General features: G+C 36.2%; 1 protein-coding gene across 5 annotated transcripts in view; it reads right to left on the bottom strand.

Annotated features, from left to right (window-relative positions):
- Window positions 1-19,816, bottom strand: part of ARB2A (ARB2 cotranscriptional regulator A) — a 173,279-nt gene that overhangs the window by 46,918 nt on the left and 106,545 nt on the right. For 4 of the 5 annotated variants that reach the window (XM_066339810.1, XM_066339811.1, XM_066339812.1 and 1 more), the window contains one exon: window positions 11,715-11,933. In XM_066339810.1, the coding sequence (XP_066195907.1) occupies window positions 11,715-11,933 (219 nt within the window). Of the gene's footprint in view, window positions 1-7,996; window positions 8,159-11,714; window positions 11,934-19,816 lie in introns of those variants that run through there. The other variant, XM_066339814.1, reaches the window with a different exon arrangement.

The raw sequence follows: 19,816 nt of genomic DNA, 5'->3' as shown, positions 1-19,816 counted from the left end.
CGTCCCAATAAGCTGCTACACAACCCTAGAACTTGCCTGTCATACCTCTGTCTTGAACTCTGCGATTGCCTCGTGTTGATTATTTCATTAAAACAGGATGTTTTTCACACCGATTAGCAAGGCCGTTCACATTGCAGCAGTGGTGCATCGCTGTCGTCAAAGATCATTAGATATTAGATCAACAGCAATTTTCTTCTAACACATTGCAATTTTTTTTAACAACTCAAAACATCCAATTACATAACAGACAGCTTGGCTGTATTTTAAATTAGCACAGATGCTAAAGCCAGGAAATGTAATTCTCAGGATATCAGAACAAAAGGTTCAAAGTAAAAAAGAATTCTTATATACCATAAGATTATCAGGACTAGACTGTCACACTGTGACCTTCCTGGCGTCTAGCTAATCTGACAATATTTGGCAGAGCATTGTTTCAAATCAATAACTAATTAACAAAGTACAAAAGAAGTTGTACTGTTTTTGAGCCTCCTTGTTAAAAATGGCTTTTGGTTGCACATGGGCAGAAAGGTCACTTTTATGACATCTTCAGGAGTCTTTCAACACCTTGCCACTGTCAGATTAAATTACTTTTAGCAATTAATTGTCATAAATTAAAACAGAAGCACATTTGTTACAGCAGGTTGTCGTAATGACATAATGAACAGTTGTTTTGATATGAATTTTTTCCAATGACCCTCTATCATATCTTAATTTCTTTGGTTGACCTAACTGGAAAATTGGGAGCAATCTTGTAACTCAGGCGGCATAGGCCAAACATTTGGGTTCTAATTCAGATTATAGACTGAACAACAACACAACAGAAATTCTAGACACAACTGAAGATCCTGAGAATATGTATCTTATATAAAATATGTAATCTATGTCTATGCTGCTGTGTGGGATAAGAAAAGTAAACCCTCAAAAATCACATAGATGCCACTTCTGTTGCTGTTATAATTGGCCCTTGATGCCACGTTAATCCATTACTAGAAAACACCATTTATTTGATGTACTTTAAGACAAAGATTAAGTGGATTGAACACCTGCAATCTTTGTGCATTCAAACCATTACTTAGTTTTGCAGACAGGGATCTTACTGATATTTAAGGAAAAAAATTCTATTCTTTTAGGTCCTTTTTTTCAAACTCCTCTGTATGCTTATGCACATGTCCATCTTACAGATTAGTCCTATGACATTTATCATCTCTTTGCTAAAAACCATTACATCAAGATAAAACAAGACAACAACCCTAACAAAAGTTCCCTGGATAAGCAGGGAACACAGACTAGATCCTGTGTTGGCAAAGAATGAGATTGCGCAGAAGAATGGATCTGAGCAGCTGCAGGATCTGTCCTTATTGGTATCAGCAAGAAATCTCTAGGTAACTTGTCTCTAGTCCTGGTTACCCTTCAGGAGCTAATTAATCAGATCTTCAGGCTAACTGAGATCCTGGAAGAGCTCTGACAGCTCTTATAATGAGCAGCAGAGGACTGTTTAACAATCTATGTTTAACATGTTTTTCTATTTTTGTTGTTAACTTTATTAGAGCAAATGTCTATATACTAACTTATTCTAAACCTTAAGTCTTGTAAATAAAGATGAAAATAAGTGTTAAGAACTCACAGCTGCTAGGTACCAGGCATCTTGGAAATCCTGCATACCGTGATCACATTCAGTGTATCCTAATACAATGACCAAAAACTCCAGCAGCATGGACTTGTTTTGAGGTGGCAGCGTTCACACAAGACTGGACAAAAGTTTCTTAAGTAATTTGTAACTCTTCGTGAACATGGGCACAGGTGTAAGAGAGGAAGAGAAACAGGATTTCTGTGCAGGGGCTTCAAGGCAACCTGTATGTAATGCACTGGACTGCTGCTAAGCTTTGGGTCTCACCTTGAAAATAGACACAGTCTTCTGAGAAGCAGTTGTGTGCAGGTTTAATTAAAACACTCTTTGCTAATGCTTTAATAAAGCATTATGTCATGTCTATCCACTTCTAAATACACACTTTGCAAATTATCAATTTACATGTCACAAGGTGTTTTTACTCTTTCTGAAACTCAGAACTGCTTTACCGTTTAAAATGAAATTAACAATGTAAAATCCTGATGAAGATGTAACAAAGGAGAGGAAGTAGGAAGTACTTGTATTCTTTGCATTATTCCAGAATGGTCATACTAATAACATCTGGACAGCTGTGAAAAAACTACTGCTGTTCTGGTTGAACATCCTTTAGCAAATTCAAAATAATGATCTGTCTCAGGCAAATTCTTGATCTCTGAAGAAATCACGAATATTTGTTTAACACACCAGTGTTAAAAATGCCAAAGAAATATCAGTGCCTCTCTGTGGCGATTTATATCTTTCAAGGTGCTTTTCTGTAGCAGTACATTTACATGACCACATTGTTTTAACCATGCTGATAGCTTGGGAAGCTTCCTGGTCTAAATTGCCTACCTCTCCTAGTGTGGATGGCCAACCATAACCTCAGTAGTACTAAATGTTCTGAGACAATAAGATATGCCTCTCTTCACAATGCCCACAAAGTCTACTTATAGATCAAATACTTCTTTGAGGGCTGAGGTGAAACTTTGTAATGTCGAATCATTGAACTACATCAGCCAGAGAGAACCTCTGAGGGTCACCTAGTCCAAAACTATGCCCAAAGCATTTTCGGCCAGGACTGGTCACAACTCATATTTTCCAACAAAGAGCAAGAAAGTGGGAGCTCTGCAGTTCTGGTGTCGCAGAAGTGTAGAAACATACATAGTGAAAGCTCCCCATAACTTGATTCAAAGGCATTTGAGGGAGAGTAACTTTGTACACACTCCAGAGAAGTTCTGAAGATGACTACAGCACTTCAGACATGAAATAATTTATGCAACTTCCATGCCTTAAGATTATCTTTCCAACTTTTGTATGCTTTGTGGACCTACAGTACAAGTGCAGCAGTGGACATCTTTTGCCATCTGTCTTTGCTAGTCTAGCAAAGCTGAACACTGCCTGGTCACTTTATCTTTGGGTAGAAACGGCTTTATTCATGGTGCTGTTAGAGACTGATGCCATGGTTATTTACCACCACCACCATAACAGAATAACAACAGGATAACAATAGTATCTCAGCTTCTGCTCCAGTGATGACATTGTTTGGCACCCATTAGAGAAAAATCAATTTATGCATCAGCCAAACTCTGTAAGTCAGCTAGAGTAGCTCAAAACAGAAAGAGAAAGGAAATGGTCAAAGAACATAATAAACAACAAAGAGAAAAAGAAAGATATTTAAGACAAGTGGTCTTAAATCAAATCAAATCAAATCAAATGCTGTTATTTTAAGATCTATCACAGCCATAACTCATCTTCTCACTTAAGGCAATGCAGAGCCTGCATGCAGTCAGAGCAGCATGCAGCATCTGAAAGCTTGACATAACTCACTGAGGAGAACTTCACACACAGTCTTCACTAGTAAGGGATTAAAAGATAATCAACAGTCATTAAATGTAAGCCCATTTTTTTTGGCAACCAGTGCAAGGTCATACACATGACAAATAAATAACATAATCATGCAATCAAATGTGCTTGTTCATTTTTCAAACAGGCAAAGTAGAGTAGCTAGAGAAGTGGGGAGGTGTCCTACAAAGTGGCATGAGGGTGTGAGGGCAGTGATGTACCAAAGCCTAAGGCCACACCTACAAATCTTTCAAAATTACTTAGGCAGCCTAAGCTTTGCTAATTTTCTTCATTACTTTATTTCATTACTTCAAAGGAATTCCTCAACAGACCAGATCCCAAAGAAATAAATATCTGTCATCTTAACATCTACATGCAATTAAAACTTCTTTTTCCCAGGTTAAGAACAGAGTGGTCATGACAGAGTTAAGTGGTAATTGCCCACTTTTGCAGGACACAGGATGAACTGGCAAGATCCATGAAATCAGATTATGCAGTTACACAGCAGGTGGAAAAGATAGGAGATAGGAATGAAGAAACACTCTAGAAGGAAACACCAGTCCAAAAGAACACACTGCAGATACTTATGAAGTACCAGCTGTATTGCCTGAACTAAATACATTTTAAATTCCTTGCTGTATTATATAGCTGGATACACTGATTAAATCTGTGCTTTTTGGAAAAAGAAAACTTTCCAGTCTCACTTATCCTACATCTGTCATAGGCTGCATTAAGTCAGAGGTCACCTTACGCAGTTCACAGGATACTAAATGTAAGAATGTGAGTAGTTTTTGTGTGCTTTGGTGTAAGTAGTGCCTGTGTGCACACACTTGTACACATATGAGCACAATATTCTTCTCACTCCATTTTTTTGCTAGAAGTACCAGACAAAAATACCTAAAATTGCTGCTTACGAGCCCAGAAAATCTTTGGTTTCCTCAACATGCAGAACTCTTGGTAGATCTAAATGCACATCAATCTCACTTTACTTAGTAATTTATCTCTAAGCAGTGCCACCTATTGGGAAAACAAACAAAAAATTCAGGTTTTACTTGAAAATATACAAAATATACCTCACTGGGTATAAACAAATTCATTCTTGCCAAGCACTGATCAAAAAATACAGAGAAAGAGACTGAGAATTAACTGTTGAACAACAAAAGTGTAGAACAATGTGTCTGAACAGCATGCAGCCAATTGAGGGGAGAAAACCTGCTACCAACACTACTGACCACAAAAGACTAATGCATTTTTGATCAGTTTAGAATCCACTTTTATTCAGAGAAATAGAGATAAAACAAGGATTTATCTGAGACAGGAATAGGAAGTTTTCTCAAAATTTAGATGTGTTAATGGCTAGTGATAATTTTAAAACAGACTACTTTAGGAATGACTTCTGCCTGGACACTATGGAAATGAAGTTAGCAGCTCTGAAGTTGGTAAAAGCTAATTTTTGGGGAGTGCTGATCTGATATGGAGTTCACTAAGGCATTGCAAGAACAAGAGGATAGTTCTCCTGAAAACCCACAATAAGGCACATTTTTTTGCCTGCAGAGTGATGGCAACAAGCTTAAAAAAAATCAGCTTTGTTCTTCCAGATGTAAACAATTCAAAATAACATCACACAGTATATAAACTATACTTACTTTATATACACACTTCACAAAAAGTAAAGATTTTGGTTAGTAAAATTCTTAACCTGCAAGGTTTTTAAAATTAAATTAATTAATTACTGTAATCCTTAATTTTTCAGATTTCAGCCACCAATGAATTGCAGGGTAGTACCAACATTTCTTTTTGGACAGCTTATTCCACATTGTTCCACACCTCTGTTTCTTCCAGCATTTCTAGCCCCTTTGGCAGCTGTCACTGCTGCAGGCAGCCAAGCAGCCTACACAGGAACCATCAGATTTATCTTAATCTCAAAAGCTAGATTTTTCCCCCTTTATATTCTTTTCCTGAATTTACACCTTGTAGCAGATGAGGTGAAAACATCCTTGAACTTACTACGCATCCTGTACCCCAGTTCCCTGTCTACTGATATTCGGTTCCTAGACTCCACAAATGTTTTTTCAGTCTCAATGCACTGCAGTACAGCTCTCATATCCTCCTCTCCAAAACATATAAATATTTCTAGAGGTGCTCAGTGGGGTGGTATGTCTTCATAGGAAAGGGTTATTTTGCAATAATGCCATTCAGCTTAAGATAGCTACAAATATGTATCTCAGAAATTAATTTTTATCATCTCTCACTATATCAAGTGTCTTATGGCTGACCAGTCCCCAAGATAAAAACATGTGAAGAACTTTCAAGTTTTGCAAAAAGGTATGTGTTGCCACTAAAGCCCCTGCTAAATTCTTTCTCCAAATTTCCCAAACACACTGAAATCTAGCAGTAAAACATGCAACTGTATGCAGAAGGTTAAAGAATATTATCCTTGTTTTTGGATATCAGCTAAAATCCTTTTGTTCTGTTAGATAAATGATAAAGGATACTGGCAAAATGCAACTTAAGCTGGCCCAGAAGACCTAGAAAGTCTTTGCAGTCCTTCACTGCAGTCACTCTACAATCAAAACTAGGCAATATCAGCTCAAAATGTTTGAATGATTTTATTTACTTTTGCCTTCAACAAGTATGTCCGCATTCTGCTGAGCCAGTTTTCTTCACCACTACCCCACAAACTGTCCACATTTATGAGTATGAAAGGCATCTGAAAGGAAAGAGGACTTTTCTGACTTGTGAGAATCTTTTTTAGCACCACGGGAGCACTATACAGCTCGTGGTAGGAGGAGAGATGCAAGCTGGTTCTTTCTTTTGGAAACTTACATGGCTTGCCTCACATTTTAGGAGCTGGATCTAACAATGGACACTTTACCAGTATCAGGTAATAAATGTCTGAAAGACACCAAAGCTAGATGGTCCTGATTTATTCCTTTTCTTTGATTAAGCCATACTTGAGAAATGCAGAACAAAGAAAGGGTATAGCAGAGAGAAGAGCCTATGGTGTTCTTGAAGAGGTACAGAATTTCCCTTCAGTGATTATCTGTGTCTTTGATTTCTCAATTGCTCAAGGAAAAGAAGACAAATAAAACTTTCCAGGCTTAGTAGATGCAAAACTTACTATAAGAATTCTTTATAATCTCCGGCTTTTTAAAAATACCTAAGTTAGCTGCTCATGTTAAATAGCTTATGCATAGATTATTGAACACTAGTTTAAATTCTCCATAGTTTAGCTATTTAATGTAAGATGCCTGTTCATTGTAGTATCTATAGAATGAAACATGGCATATACATATTCTTCCTGATTTACAAAAACTGCTATAAGAACTTAAAGCTTATCTGACCTTTTAGGAATTACATGGTAGCCTAACTGCAGGTGCTAAGTGTCAAGATAGATGTTTGGCTTCCAGCTGCTGGTCCAGGGTGGTGCAGGTCTCTGGTAGCACAGGTTCTGCAAGACCAGATCTCTCCAGGTATTCCTGAAGCACCCCGAATGTTGTAAACTACACATGTTTAGCACCTGAACTGCAATGTCTTCTCAACTCTGAATGCCCAGTGCCCAGCAGTACATGGGGCAAGAACAACACCATGGTAGTTTCTAGCCAGTTCTCATGAGTCTTTTACTATCAGCATGGTTTTGCTTGTTGCTTATAAGTGAAGGAGATTTCTCAAAAACATAAGGAAGCAATAGGCTTTAAAAGTGGGCAGAGTAAAACCATGTGGTATTTCAGAGGTATATATGAAGTAACACTGGCAGACGTAAAAGGGGAAACAAAACAGGCATTGTTTGTTGTAAAAGGAGAGACAAAACATCAGCATGAGACTCTAGAGGCTGCAGCCCTGATGTCCATGTTTGCCACAGACATTCTCTGTGCTAAACATGTCCCTCACCTCTTAGAAGCTGTTTGCCTAGAGCTTGCCATTTTGACTCCTCTGGTGGGATAAAGGGCTTATTAGCTTTGTCTCATCAGCTGGCTAATGTAGTCACACAGGTTTTGGACAAGCACAGGCATGCACATTGCCAAGTCAACAAGATAGGCCATTGGCCAAGAGATGGCCATAGGGTGAAACCAGCAGCTGGAGGGACTGCAGCTACATTGGGAAATGGCTCAATCTTCAGTGTGAAAATAATCCATGGCTCTGAAAGGTCACCCCACACAAGCAGACACTCTACCATGATCTTCAATGTGGCTACACTTTGTGTCAGCCACACCAAACAACAAGCAGAAATGGCACAACTGTGCTTGTACGCTTGCCAGGATTTCCTGTCAGCCAGCGGTCATTGCTTACTTAACTGTGTATTAAAACAACTGCCTTTTGCCACTTTTTCTGTAATACTGACACAAATTATCCAGATATACCCGTTTTTAGTAAAACGGATTAACTGGCTGCATATGATCTTTTTCTACTTAGTCTCTCACAGAAGATAGGAAAAATTATTTATGAAAAGGATGTTACACCCAAAATTAATTTCATTAATATGCTGTTAAAAAAGTGGTGCTGTTATAGATTGTGCTATAATAAAAATAATATTTGTAATAAGAATTAATCAAGCAGATAAGCTTAGTGGGGAAAAAAAAGGACAAAATTCCTAGCATACAGGCTTTGGAAAGGCTTATCCCTTTTGTCCACAAACCTGACCCCATTAGTTGGTCTGATAAAGGTAATTCTTCCTACTACTTCCTTGGTTGCTTCTTTGATATCCTTCAACTGTTGGGGCAATAACAATAATTATTACAAATTATTATAAAATTATGCAATTTATAGTTTTCTTTCATAGCATTTCAGAATCTACTCAGCATACTTAAGTGATGAATGCAGTTTAGAAGGGCAGAAATACTAACTCACATTTCTAAATATCTTCTAAGATAGAAAAGACACTGTCAGTGTGAAAATCTGTAGAGAATGGGAGATGGCTGAGAATGGAAGGAATGATCATGCCACATTTAAGCATGTATGATCTGTTGCCATAGAAAAAGGTTAGAGAGCAACAAATTCTCAGTTTCCTTCAGCAACAAATGAAGGCTGGCTAGGTTAGTAAGTTTCTGGGGGTAAGCATTAGCCCATTAGCATTAGCCCAGAGCAGCCTCTGGTGGTCTAAGAAAAAATGGTAATATTTATACCTAAGGATAGAAATACATTTTTTAAAAGGATGTATGTACATATTTAGCTATTTTACTCAATCCTCCATTCAACACATTAAAAACCAGATGCTTTTAAAATGATCTGTCAATATGCTTGTTAAAATCTGAACAGTAAGAGTATTAAAATTCATACGCATTCATTAGCACATTATATAAAAGTAAAAAGCTTGTGTTTAATCATTCCATAAAAGTATTATAGTCAATGCTGATTAACAAAAAGTTTTTTCTCTGGTTTTCCTTGCTAAAATTGAAATAAAATTTACAAGAATGTTACAGAATTGATGACATTTTCTGTCTTCACTTGTGAATTCAGTTGGCAGATGTTTTCAAGAACAAAAAAATCTGTCTTATTACAAAACATATTAAGCAGGTTTTCCTGCCATAATGTTTGACATGATGTTTATTACCCAGACCAAATCAGTTCCTTTAACAAGCCATAATGTATGCCAGAAAGTACATTTCATAGTTAAGGAAACTTCCAGCATGAAACAGTAAGTACTTTGATCTTTCAAGAGCACTATACTTAATGCATTACACACTGCCATAGTCGTTTTTATTTATACTCATTTTGTACAAAAATACAGTGCAGTTTGATCCTTTGTATTTCAAGACTCAGCTTTTATATATTCTCGAATACTCCAGCTATTTTTTTTACTATGAAAATAAAGAAAAATCTTAAACATAATTACCAAGGAAGAGTTCTAATTCTCCAGTTCTTAGAAAATCTAGCTGCACAAGTGAGAACATCAACTAGACAGCTTTAATTCGGTTACATGGCATTTCCTCATTAGATCACAACAAATCTCAGTGATCCTATGAGAACATAACTTAGGATATTTATTCCTGCTGCTTAACAGTCTGCAACAATTTCTTCAGCATATTTGACACAAACATATTTTTCCTTCAATGCTATATGAAATTAAAGCCTTCCTGTGAGGAAATTTTTTATCTAGTCTCTCCGTACTTTTTCCTACTTGGCAAAGTTGACATAAGGTTTACTCCCATTTTTCAAAACCCTTCGATGAGATCATTACAAATCATATACCATCCTTAAATATCTCTGTTGAGTGACAGCATGTTTTATTTCAAGAGCCTAATGAGTGAAATGTACGCTATACTATACATTAAGATTGTATCTGAACTGCCCTTTGAGATCACCTCAAACCAGCATGAACACTGTACCCACAGTAGCCTGTGGAGGCAAGTGTCCAGGTGCAGGCAGAGACCCTATGGAATCAGGCATGGGAGGCAAGAAAATTGCAAATACGGCATTGCACCTCCTGCAACCACCTACAGACTTAGCAGTTCTGACCAACAGAGTAAATGGAAACCTACTGATGGTCCACTTTTGTTTCAGAAACTGATAAGCAAAGAAATTGCATTGATTTGTCTTGCAACACACTAAAGCAGGAATGTTTCTCTTCCTGTTTCAAAAAACTGTCTGTACTGGAGTCTACTAGAAAAAAAAAAAATAAATTTCAGAGTACAACACCAAGCTCATCAGAAAACCTAATTTCAATTAATTGGCCTGAGGCATGAGACCATCAGCCACACTTTGAGTAAAACATATACTACTTCTTTCCTTGACTTCAAGAAAAGCAAATAAAGCAAACATCAACAGTCATATTTAAGGCATGGAGCTGTGCAGGAAGGAAAATGGGATGGAACAACATATTTTATATTTCTGGGGGGTCAAGTCTCCTGAACCCAAATTTCATGCCTCGTCAGGCAAGCGCCATGAGAAGGTAGAATTGCTAAAGAGGTTCAATTTCAACAAGAGAACACTGAACCTGCATGCTGACTAGACTGCTTTTCAGACAATGTAGCAGCACTGTCCACTGGATTCTCATGGGCCTTAAGTTAAGACTGGTTGCTCCCCTTAAGAAGGAGGGTTTGGCTAGAGGGCAGAATAGCATCTTACAAAAAAACTGCAAACAGAAAACACAGTGCCTTGTTGGTGACTTTGAATATATATATGTATTCCTTTGTTTCCGACACTTAGGTATTACCCAAAAGACAGTAAATAATTATGGTATTAGTGACAATCTTGTATTCAAGTTATTAACCCTTTTAACTAGCCAGCACAGTTATATTCCTTCTACAAAAATTGTTACACCAAAACAAAATTAACAGGGGCATATTAAAATTTAAATGATTCTAACATGTATCTTGCTGGGTATTTCTCGGTTTCTCCCCTGAATGACATACACTTTTATTGTTTTATCTTCACTATGGAGTTTCTGATGTGTATTACCGTTGAATGAAAGCACTAACTTTCATAATAAGGGTTTTGGAAATTGTGTGAGTCCTTCTGGAATGTATAATGCATAATATGTATATGATGCAGAATGTGCCAATGTGCAAATAATATTGTTTGTGCCCCCTGCAGAATTAGAAATCCTTGGGTAGCACTGTTATAATGATCCCATGCTGGTAGCATTACAAAGTGCAGAGGTTCACTGAGTCAGAAAAGGGCAAGGGACACAGTTTCTTCATCATACCATTCTCAAGTTGTTCTAGCTTAAATACTTATTAATATATTAGCAAGTTGCCTCCTTTATCTGCCTTCAAAAGTTTAGCTCAAACACAATGGATGGCTGCACATATAAAAACAATACATTACAGGGTAAATTTACCACCACAGAAGATGAACATTGGTATTTTCCACAATACATTATTAATTTGGCAGGTGATAAAGAACTATCAGGCTGTAACTACTGCGTCCTCAATATAATACAATAAATGCATACATGACATGTGAAGCTACTATGTTGCCTAAGCTTCACTATAAAAACAACTCTGTTTATAAAATGGTTTTTAGAAAGTCTTTCCTAAATAATTTCTTTCCTGATAACACCAGTGAGCTCCTCTAGGCCTTATTTAAAGTTTCCCTTTGAAATTAAAAAGAAAATTTTTGTAAAGCTTCCAAAACATCATGTTCAATCAATGACCAAAAATACCAATAGAATAAAGAGCCAGGAACCCTATATAAACTCTTGAATGCCATCTCAGTGTATGTATTCATTTTCAACTGCACATGCTCTTTACTAGTGTCCTAGGAACAATAGGCAGTAAACATATGTATGCATGAATAAGGGCAAACAAAACCAAAAGAAACTTACTCTAATATAGATCTGCATAGTTTCTTTTTCTTTTTGTGGATTCCGATACTTTTCATAGAAGTCACGTCGCTTCTTTGTTTCCTTCTGGATCTTATCCTTTTTTTCTCTCTTTTCTGCAGGTTCATCTGAGATATCAGAAGACGGCTGTATTTGGGCTTTTGTCTTCTCAACTTCGATATAGTTCTCATTGGGATTCAGAACTATTACTCCATAGCCTTCCTGTTTTAGAAGAGCGTCACACACACACACAAACAAGAAATGTGAAAAGGAAGATTTAATGCTTGAAAATGCTTTGCATTTACTTTAATGCTCTTTAAATTTTTTTTATTTATTTCAGTAACTTCACACATCATTTATAGAAGGATTTTTAAGAATATTCTGTCTTCAAAGGGATATTGATGTGTGGATATGTATCTGTGCATGTACTTATGCTCATACACATCCCTCAGCGTCAGAAAAGTTGCCTGGTTTACCTTTAAAATAATTTAATATGTTGTTTTATTCATAAGCACTTTATATGACTTTTTCAGAAAACAATACAGGAACTAAAAGCAAAATGTTGCTTTAAGAACTCTACATAATAATGAATAAAAAGCTTTCTGCCCAGCCAGTAAAAACCTTTAAAATGAAAAAGATTGAGAGATTTTATATAAAAAGATAGATACATTAATGAAAGCATGTGAAAATTATTCACTACATTTTAAAATAGTAAAACCTTTTGTCTAGCTGACAATAAGCATACCATGCAGAGGCAAATAGCAGCAGTAACAATGAATCAATACCAAAACTGATTCAGTGGTATTGCTTACAAGTCACCTCTTTATGGTGGGCCTGACTTTTTAGTGCATCTTTAAACCTGCTGTAAAAGTTCACTGGGATTATATTGTGTATTCAACAACTCCAGAGCAAATTTGTGACCTGCAGGATGCTTTTGAGCAAAAAGGTACATTTCTGTGCCTCAGGAAATGAGCTGGTTGAAAAATTATGAATTTATGAATGAGAAATAAGTCTTGAATAAATCAGCCAATTAAATTTTATGTTTTTTAAATTATGGCAAATCACAAATGTTGTAATATTTGTGGATGATACAATTGCAAATGAAAGGTAAAAAGAAAAGCATGTGCATTTAATAGATGTGTCTCTAAAGTTAACATGGGTTCCTAGACAAAATCAAGCTACCCTTTAGAAGTAAATTTTAATAAAGGCTTGCAATTTGGAAACATCTGTACTAATTATCAAAGGGAACAGTTTTATTCCAGCTTTTCACTTGGTGCTTCATTTTTCACTTGGTTCAGGCCTGAGGATTAAAAGAGGTCCCCCATACCTAGTTACTCAGAGCCAACCAAGTCTACCCCAACAAAAGATATTTATTTGGGCTTGCTTTATTCTGATCTGTAGAGCCATTCACAAACCTTGTATTTCATTGTGGCCACTGTCAGGTAGACAGATTGTCACTCAGTGATTTTCTACAGTTGGACACACTCGACTAGTTATCAAAATCACATCAGAAGGGAGTTCCTACACCTCATCCTTCTGCCCTTCTCCAGTGTCTGCTGTAGCTTCTCCTCCCACCAAAAACCAAGTTAAAGGCCACAGTTGCACTCTGCTAAACCAGGTGAAATAGAGGCATTCAGGATACTACCTCTGACATAAGAAACATAGTCAAAAAAGGTCACAATAGGCCAAAGAGAAAATTGTCTCCTTGTTAGATGCAGCACTATAAGGGATCTCCTGTCATATGACTCCCCTGCCTGGCCTGCCATGAATTCAACTGGGATAAATATCAACAAACTGGCAAAAATATAAATAAACAAGAGGGAAAGGGTGAAAGAAACAGAAAGTGAAAGACAAATTTTAAAATCTATCCACACCATGCCTGGCCATATTAATGCACAATGCTGTACTATGAGCCCATGAATTTTACAGCTTGGAAAATCTCAAGGCCCAAACTTCATGATGGAGAAGAATGTGACCAACAAACATTCCTAAGCTGTGTATCTCAGTTATTCAGGTTTTTGCTACTGCTAGAGTTCAGTATTGGCAGGCTAGTAGTTTTGGGGCTCTTCATCTTCTTGACCTGCTCGTTTTGAGCAGAGATGTTCTATGTATTGATTTGTTTTGTTTTCTACACAATGCGAAATCCAAAATTCACGTGTTTATTACAGATCTAGAAGTGTTACAGGGATTTGAAAATGTGTGCTTCAGTCTGATCACAAAACAGTCACACAAATCATCAAAGAAAAGGAATTTGTCTAAGTTATTGATTATGTAACTTAAAATTACATGACTCATTTGTCCCATTTTATGAGGACACAATGTCAATTTTTCACACAGACATCAACAGGTGAAATATGATGCTATTTTTAAATTCACTATTTTATAAATCAATTAAAGGATTTTTATTAAATATATTTTAAACACTGTAACATGACTCACTCAATATTTTTTTTACAATTTCTCCCAGTTACCAGGCTTTTCCTGTCAGTAGAATTAAAATAATTAAGTGATACCTGAACTAAGATTGTTTTTTCTCCTCTGTTATGGGAAAGCCTAAGTCTTTCTCTTTGGAAAGCAATCTCTTTTTGGACTGTTTTGCTCACATGATACGGTGTGAGCAAATGATACTCCTTTTCCCTTGTACTTCTGCATCCTAAATTTCAAGAAGATATTGATGGCACCAGAAAGAGATTTGAGAGTAATATATAAAAATCAACATGGAAAAACAAAATTACTGGTAAGATATACCAAATTACAACCTCTCTCATTGAGCCTTTATCTAAGCATTTTCTACTGAAAAGAAATACTCTGCTCTAAATAACATCAGTGTAAACAATATGGTTTTTAACTTCAATTAATTTTAAAAAACGTAATTTATGTGGGCGTAGCTACACCATTAAAGTTCAGTGCAATCAGAAAACGAAAAAAAGGTGGAGCTCTAATGCAATGAATTTGAAAAGTGTGCAAGTCAATATAAAACTCAGAACACAAGATCATTAATACCTTTAAAAAGACCTTTAGCAAAAATTAATAAGAGACAAGATAACAGTCTTTGGCATAACTGTTAACATACACAAAAATCACATTCATTAAAAAGCATATTTTAAAATGAAAGCCCTGTTCAGAAACACTTGTTTGAATGCAGGATTGTATTAATCTTTTTTCACCACATACAGTATTTTCATGCAGGAAAGTATTAAATGTGTTATTATTATAATAATTACATTACTTTGTGATTTGTTAATTTGCTCCTAGTGCAGCTATACTAAACAATCAATGTCACTAAAAATACAAATTTCAGCCATGATGAGGTTATGTCATTAAGAAAACATAGCGACCTATGACTTACTTAAGTACCGATTATCTGGGAGGGTTTCTAAATCTTGCCACCTCCAGTGGTATTAGGTGGTATGCTAACATTAGGTAATAATAGTAGTTTTCAACATAATAATAGTAGTTTTTAATGCAATAGTTTTCTCCTGTGTGACCAGTGTACACAGAAAGAGAAACCACACTCTGAAAAGTTTTTTCATGGTAAAAAACTAAGCTTTAAGGACACTACTACCCCAATTCCATCAATCTTCAGCCATCAGTCTACCTGTGATAAGACCTTATAATTATGGCAGACACTGACAAATAGAACTGCCAGCCTCTAATCTACAAAATTACAGTTTCTCTCTCAAACTAAAGCACCCAATTAACATCTCTTCCCCTCACGTGTTAATGCTTCAAGGTAAGTAAAATTTAATCTCCACTAACTCCTACCATTCTCTAGGTTCCTGCCTCTGGAGGTTGAGAATTGTCATGATGAAAGGAAAAGCAGGCTTACTAAGTCAAGAGCATTTACAATACGTATACTACTGAGACAGAACAATGTAGAACAGAATTTTCCATTTTAATTCATGAGCCAGAAATGGGGCAGTACTTTCTGCTTCTTACTGGAAGTTCAAGGGGGTAAGCTTAAAAAAAAAAGAACCTCAAAGTATTTGAGGTAAATTCCAAACCTTTTGAAATCTCACCTGCCTGACATATGAGTAATGAGATGAAACCATTCAGATCTGCATATTAATCCACCAGGGTGGGACACCATATGTGACAAGATAGGTCAGAGCCAGAGAGGTATCTTTTGATCTATGCAACAATCTTTTTGGACTCTGAGTGAGGATCTGAAAGAGATAATTTTCTTACACTTGATCAACCTGAATTTTCAAGTTCAGGTTTCTATTTGGATGGTTGGCAGCAAGACCAGAATTAATTCCTTGGGGAAATGCAACTCAAAGCACTGTGCTCTTAAACCTGCCTGTGGTTAAAACACTGCTGTGTCCATTCATCTTTCTGAAAGAAGTATGGTCTGTACATTTCCCATCTTTACTGCGAGAAGGGTACATCTATGTCACTATTGCGACACTGTAGGTGCAACAGCAGGATGAGGTCATGACAACCAATCAAAAGTCACTAGTGAAGCGTTAAAGTAAACATAGCTGTTGGAGATGCAGCTCAGCTTGAAAAATGCCCCCTCCATTATTTGAGCAATTTTCTCAAGACGTGACCTGTGACTGAAATGCCTGAAATGTCAGTTGATTCCGCTTTCTGTTTCCACCCAATGTACATTTTGGCAACTGCACCCTGCTAACACTGCCATATTTCCATCCCAGATATACCTCAGTCGCCTGAATTCCAGCACTGTGTCCAAGTGCTTGAAAATGCCATGCTTCTGCCAAACACACTAAGTCTCACTAAGTTCCAAACTTAAAACAGCTCATCAGGTTAGGCAAGAAAAGAAAATGTACCACAAAAGGAATTTAGAGGACCACCTGTTGTCTATTATTTTTACATAGCACTTACTCATAAATCATAACACAGGGTAATTAATCAAGCTGTCAAAGAGAAGGCCAAAGGTTATGTGGGCGGGTCAGAAGGTCATGCATGGGCTGATAGAGGTCAGGGTCACACTGCATTCCTCATTATCAAGTTGGGATGAGAGACGGCCAAAGCAAACAAAAGTGAAAGCAGATGGAGAACTCAGTGGATAAAAAAGAGGAGAAAAATTCACAAACAAAAAGACGTGGAAGAATGTGAGTTACCTTCAAACAAGGAGGAGAACAGAGCAGAAATTCACTGAGATATTCTCAAAAGACTGCACATAATACAAAGAAACTACAGTTTGATTATTTAAATACACTTACTATAAGTTTCCCTCCAATTTTTTTGCAAATATTAAGCAACATCACAAAATGTGCATGGTAGTTTTGGTTCCATTTCACATCTGAGGTCAGTATTTTCAATGTGAATTAGACAAAAGGAACTTATTACTGTGATTAATGCAGATGGATATGTAAAATTGCTTCTAAATGCTTACGTTTATTCCCGTTTACATCTACAACCAACAGAAGTTCAATAAAGAAGTTATAACCTGCTTGAATGATGCATAAAGAACTGTACTTTCTTATACACAAATCTTTAAATACACAAAGCATCATAAAAGCCTTTCTAGATGACACAGCAGTTATAAAATATTCTATCATTACACTGACCTGAATTAGATGCAGAATACTGTACAAAATTAGCTGTCACCCTTCCCTCAAAATCTTTGTTAATCTCATTTTGAATGTTTGCAGCTTTATCAACACATGCATCAATGTCAGCTCCTTGGTTACTGAACCACTGTGCTTGGAAGAAGATATAATTAAAATGTTTTGGCACAGAAAAGGTGAAATTGTATCTTCTCCTGGTCCCTGAGGAGTCTGTAAAACATGTAGGATATATTGACAAACACACACCCTTGACTAGAGCCCTGACATCCCAGGTCACCCAGCTGCTATTTATATCAAAACATTCACTTTACACTTATCCAAACTGCCACCTGCTGTGTAAGTAACTTTTAATGGATATTGGAGCTATAGAAACAATAAACTCTTCATTTCCTTTCTGTTACTGCCTTCTAATTCGTCACTGCATTATGTCCAAACCTATTTGCATGCAGAACTGTATTTATCTTACTTCACAATCTTTATGCTGGAAATTATTAAACATGCCATGACTATGTCTTACTTTACTATTTGTTAATTGGTGCTAGTGCAGCTATACTAAACTAATCAATGTTCAAGGCTACAAAACCAACGAGAAAAGCTGTTCCCATATTTTGAGTTTACTGTTGAAAAGTTCTGAAAAGAATTAATGTTTTACATATCTCTATAATTAGCAACCCAAATATGTCTATGTGTTATATCTGCAACCTTGTTTTATGCTGTTTGTTCGCAAGGTCAAAACTGAATAAAAACATCCATGAATTAAAAGGATTTTTACATCCTCAGTTGTTTACTGTATTCTTTATAGAGAACTTACATGCATTTACAAGCACAAGTTTCACTAGGATTTGCAGCAGAAAATTATTTCTTGTGGCAAGTGAGACGCAATAAACAATGTTATACCATTAATTTAATTCTGTGAATTAACAGAAAGAACTATGTTCACATTCAACTACTGCTTCAAACATTGTTTAATAAACATCAGACCCACCCCCTCTCCCTGATGTGAGATTTGGGCTATTTGTAGAAATCACTGGAGACTGAATGGAAGTGAATCCTCCCCAGCCATGCAGGCAAGATACTGGGCAGCAAATAATCTGTCCATAACAACTGCTCAGTCTGTAAAACCAGATTTTGCTTTTCTTCACTAAGTGCAAACAGCCTTGGCTACATACAACCTGCGAAAGAATGAACTCACCAGTTTGCCTTCAAGATATCCTATAGGACACCCTTCTGTAGTTAAAGTCTGTACTCTAGAAGTTCATCCTCTCCCCTACCGCCATAAGAAACTATTTTAAACTCTTTCCCAACAAAAATTTCAAATGCTTCAGAGGTACAAGAAAAAAGAACTAAAATTTTAATGAAAATGTTATTTACATTTAAATAGAACTTTCTGAAAGCAACAAACCAGAAATAAAGTAAATAAAACAAATTCAATAAAGCCCACATGAATAACAAGCTATTATTGGTTCTAATCAATCTATAAATAAGGAAACCAAGGAGTTTCCTGAAACTTCCCTGAAAGTTATGCTCAAATAAGTACAAATGCAAAGTTAGATTGAAGGATTTTTTAATGTTTCTATGATATTTCCAAGTATCCCAATAGCTGATAGTAAAAGTTACCAATTGCAGATTCATTTTTCAATACGCTTTGCCTCCCCCCTGAAAATGTCACAGTATGTCTTGATTATTCTCATTAGCACTTCATGATGAATAAAATCCCAAGTAGTTGTTAAGTGTGTATTTTCTATGTGACAGAACATGAAAAAGTAACAATTTATGCTACAATAAATCTTATTTCCTTTGCTTTTGTAATAGTGTAAAATATTTGTAAACACCTTCTCCTTCTGAAATCCAGATATTTCAATGGGCTCAGGGCTTTTTCTGTTTTGTAAAATATTTATCTTGAAGAAAGGCAACCCAAGATACCAAGATCTTACACTTTACCTTTCATTTCCAGAAATTTATATGTATTAAACTACTATGAGAAAAGATTAAATGTCAATCTCTTGGTAGGTCTGTATTTCAGTATTCTAAATGAAAAACACATCACGCACAGAACTGTTTTTTGTAGAATATAGAAGTTATCCAAAGTCTTGAAAGACAACTCCCATTTCATGTTTGGTGACCAGAAATCCTCTGTCTCAATGACAGGGAATTCAGCTGCTTTTAGTATATGCATGTGTTTAGTAATTCCCTGAGAAAACAGACAATTGTAATCTAACAGTAAAGCTTTTGGTCTGTACCTGCCTTCAACAAACAGGTGCAATTCAGTACATTGATGCTCCTTCCTTCCCACAGTGACCTTCCCATGTAAGAAGACCTTCTTATACTACTGCTAAATAATTTAATTACTTATGAGTTATGGTTTCTTTGTAACCTTTTAAATTACTAACTCATTAAAATGCAGAAATATGCAAAACATGATGTCACTGGGTCAAACAGCTGTGTTGCTAAAATTATGGCTGTGGAAGTCCCTAAGAACATAAAAAATAATATAATTTATATTGCTCATTATATTGCAAAAACTTTTAAAACAGATTAACTTTTTATCACAAAATGCTACACTACCTCATA

This window comes from Sylvia atricapilla, chromosome Z (genome assembly GCF_009819655.1).
Source record: "Sylvia atricapilla isolate bSylAtr1 chromosome Z, bSylAtr1.pri, whole genome shotgun sequence".
In the NCBI taxonomy this organism is placed as follows: Eukaryota; Metazoa; Chordata; class Aves; order Passeriformes; family Sylviidae; genus Sylvia; species Sylvia atricapilla.
Note: the sequence above shows the minus strand (reverse complement) of the source record. Positions and strands in the feature narration are given on the sequence as shown.